This window comes from Pinus tabuliformis, chromosome 1_2 (genome assembly GCF_031772625.1).
Source record: "Pinus tabuliformis cultivar Carrire ecotype Pingquan chromosome 1_2, CPIR1, whole genome shotgun sequence".
Taxonomy (NCBI): Eukaryota; Viridiplantae; Streptophyta; class Pinopsida; order Pinales; family Pinaceae; genus Pinus; species Pinus tabuliformis.
Window position 1 is genome coordinate 181,925,363 of NC_142298.1, and position 4,207 is coordinate 181,929,569.

Consider the following 4,207-nt stretch of genomic DNA (forward strand, 5'->3'; position numbering starts at 1 on the left):
CCCCACTTCAACCTTAGCTTGGTTAAAATGAATAACAACCCCCAACTTGTGATTTGATGATCTAAAAGATTTTTTAGACCGCTCCAACCTCTTTTTTTCCTCACTACCAAACATAGTAGAATTAGTGTTTTTAATTCACAAGCATGTTACAAGTTAGATTTCTGATTTTCAAGCAAATGTAAAATAGATCAATGATGCAAGCAAGTAGGTTATTGATTTGATGAAATGTGCAACATAGAGTAGTGTCACTTCTGCAAATAGACTAGCATTTTTCATGTAATGTTAATTAGCATTTACAAGTTGAATAAATCCTTACCAAATATATATATATATATATAAAACATTCCAAAAGCTCTCATTTGACTATTTGTTTTATAAATCCTAACTTAATTATTTCCGGATACTTTATGCACGCTCATTTAATATTTCGCCAAAAGATAGATTACATCAATAAAAGCCCAAAACTTACATTAACAGCAAAGTGGCGCCATCATGGGCCAATCACTCACAGGTCCCAGGATCGAAACCCGGTTCCGATACAAAAATTAAACGTAGTTAATGCGCAAACTTTGCTTTGCTTGAAGGGGGAAATCGAAGTTTTAAATACTCGTTCAAAAATCATACAAGTAACAGAGGAAGAGAAAACAAAACTCCCTGGCTCTATAATACAAATCGTATGTGGCTTGGGCGCAAGCACTTCTTATTACAGTTCTGCAGCAACTTCGCTTTTCTTTTATGCACCCTCTATACAAGAAGCAGCCGATCTGAAAGTTCTACTTATGACTTCCAAGAACCAGGGAAGAAAATGAGGGAGACAACAAAAAAAACTTCAAAGAAACAGCATATTGCGGTGTGAAAACACACCGTTGGCATTGATTGACAACATGTCTGATTATGCCCTCTCTCCACGGATGCGGCGAGCGAGTTGAATATCTTTGGGCATGATAGTAACCCTTTTTGCGTGAATTGCGCACAGGTTAGTATCCTCGAACAACCCGACAAGATATGCCTCTGCCGCTTCTTGCAATGCTGAAACCGCTGAGGACTGGAATCTCAAGTCCGTCTTGAAATCCTGGGCGATCTCTCTTACAAGCCGCTGGAATGGCAGCTTTCTTATAAGAAGCTCAGTGCTCTTCTGGTACTTTCGGATCTCCCGAAGAGCAACAGTGCCGGGCCTAAATCGGTGAGGCTTCTTTACTCCGCCAGTCGCCGGGGCAGACTTCCTGGCCGCCTTCGTGGCCAGCTGCTTGCGAGGCGCCTTCCCACCTGTTGATTTACGAGCAGTCTGCTTCGTTCGGGCCATCTCTTCAATCCCTCTTTTCTTTGTGCAAATTGAACAAATGGGAAGCACAATATTCACCCCGAATGCAAATCGGTGCTTATGGCCCAACCACCTTTCGGCGTTCACCCTTTTATTCAACCCACAGAACCGCCCACCGACAACGAATTATCATTCAAATTTGAAGAATTAGCGCTAGCGATTTGATCTCATCTTCACCGTCCGCTCTTCGCTCTAATCAACGGCTACCCCACCCCCACGGCGCGGATCGTGGACCTCAAGCAAAGGAACTTTGTATCTACAATCAATTTGGATATTTCCCACGCGTGCCATTTTTTCGCTAATCTTTCCCTGCCTTATGGGATTGATTTATATGAACTTTTGATGGTAATACATTTATTTCCATTGGGTTAATTTGGCATGAATCGTGTTTAAAGAAATGTTAAAATGAAAGGGATATAACTCAAAAAAACCACATAAAATATTTACTTGTTACTTTCTCGTTGGTTATGAGTGCTTGGGATAATTAATTGTTATCTTTTTCTCTTAGTTTTAATTTTTATGAGGGATATGATTAGCTCATTGTGACCATGTTCAAGGAGTAGGCTCCCCAACTCACATGGAGTTTCAGCTCTTTTGAAGTCATAAGTTCTTAGTATATTGACATCAAAAACCATTATGAGCATGGGTGTGTTGTTCGTCCCTCTCAATTCCATTTATGGACATATAGGTAGCAGAATCCTTACCTTTCCCTCTTGGTTTAATAAGATAATTCAATTATGAATTATCACCCCACTTAGGTAACTTTAGTACTAAATTGAAAAGGATTACCTAAATCTATGAGATTATAAGGAACGAAGTTGCTTTCTTGACAAAGGAGGGAAGAAGCGAAGTTGTTTTACCAACAAAGAAGGGGAAGGAGAGAAGTTGTTTGTCCACATCAAACAAGGACTCCAATTGACTCAAAAATCTATCCATTAAGGAAGTATGTCTCTCTTCCCCCCCTCCCACCCACCTCCCCTCTTGAGTGTTATTTAACCTAATAACACTCAAGAAGCAATGTTGTTAACTCAACCTAATGTGGCATTGAATGGCCACCCATTCTCATATCAATTCTATAGCTTCTCAAATATTATGAATGTCTTCTCAATCCCATTAGATCGTTGATGCATGTGCCTTGTAGCACACTTGTTCTTTGATGACATTCCTCTCTTATGAGAGTTATGACCCTTCAAATGTTCACTCAAGTCACTTATGTGGTGACATGCCTCTCATTTATTACTTGAGATTTAGACTAGACGTTGGATTTGACCCCTTCTCTATCTTGGTTGATATGATGCGCCTTCACAAGCTTACTACACAGGAATGCTTATGTCATCCATTCATGGCTATGCAATGTTATAAATTACGATTACTAAGATATGTTGATATAATCATAAATAAGAACTATTAGGATTTACTCACGTGGCAATTTCATGCAAACATGTCATTTGATTAACAAATAACTACTAGTGTTGATCCATCTTAGCTTTGGATGTATTAATGAGATAACCAAAAAAAGGAAGTACAAATAACTAGTGCTTAAAGGATCCTTAGTTAGGATGACCTATAATGGCATGCTTACATATATAAATCAATGCTTGGTGTCTTCTCTTCTATGTGGAATGACAAGTTCGTAGAAGACAACCATAAAACTTACCAGAGAGATTTGTTTGGCCAATGATGCCTTCTAGCTAAAATTTCTTCAAATTCCTCTTCTTCTCATCGTTTATATAATTCCATGGGCATATATAGATATAATTTGGCTCTCATTAAAACTATTATTACTTTATTTTTATTTTTCTAATAATTATCGTATTTTATTGATATATTCTAACGAGAATGTATAGACATTACAATCTCTTTAATATTGGGATGCAAGATGCACCTTGATTTATTCTTTTAATTACAAGTAAGAAATTATATTAATATAAATCTACATCCAAAGTGCAACCAAAAACCAAAATTACATCAAAATTTCCTCTTATGCAATCTTCTACTAGTAAATCCAAAGGATTAAGTTTTGTAAAATATAGTAATTGGATGATATCATAGTTTTTGCTTCTAATTGTGAAGACTAAGTAGGAAATCCTAAAAACATACAAGTTCTAGCTTGCAACAATGTTAGCCCAACCTGGTGAAGGGGAAAATTATGGTGCTATATTCAAGTTGAGAGGTAGAGAAGAGGATTTGGTTGAGAGTGCTAAAGTGTCTAAAGCACAAGGAGCTTGCTGACCAAAAAACTTTAAATCTTCAATCTAAGTCCCAAGAGACTTAATTATATCCTCCATCTTGTGGATTTGATATCTCTTATAGATAATAATTTTCGTGGTGGAGATCGAGTTTGTGGGAATTTGAGCTCGTTGAATCTAAATCTGATTTATTTCTTATTGCATATTTGTCATTTCCTCTACTTATTTTCGAAGAATATGAGTCATTACCATGAGCAAATTTTCTCCTTGATGGAGCATTGGGATATGATGCAGACACGTGGGCATGGCCTAACCAAAGGAGAGTCTTGTTGTCACCTTACCAACCAGAATGTGCTAGAGAACATAGAGGGTACCTACACCATACTAGAGAAGTTTCCTGGCTGCAACAAGAATAATGACTTGGGCTTCGCTTGCAAAGGATGGGAAGAGGGGAAAGGTAATCGTGCATGATGGTGACAAGGAGAGTTAATCCATCATGCTCCTAAAGTGTGTGTATCGACAGTGAAGAGACTTCAAACATGTGACGAGAGCATATATGCAAGGAAGAGATGAGGGGTACCATAAGTTATATTTATATTTGCCTAGTGTTTTCTCATGGGAAGGTGTCACCGCTTTTATTTATTTTTAATTTAAGTATTCTATTGGTAATAAAAATATATATATCATGTACATTCAT

General features: G+C 37.5%; 1 protein-coding gene across 1 annotated transcript; it reads right to left on the minus strand.

Annotated features, from left to right (window-relative positions):
* Positions 1 to 414: 414 nt before the first annotated feature.
* On the minus strand, positions 415 to 1,415 carry LOC149205097 (histone H3.2). Its single transcript, XM_089393419.1, has one exon. The coding sequence runs from the start codon at positions 1,301 to 1,303 to the stop codon at positions 893 to 895; it is 411 nt and encodes a 136-aa protein (XP_089249545.1). The 5' UTR covers positions 1,304 to 1,415; the 3' UTR covers positions 415 to 892.
* Between the last annotated feature and the right edge of the window lie 2,792 nt (positions 1,416 to 4,207).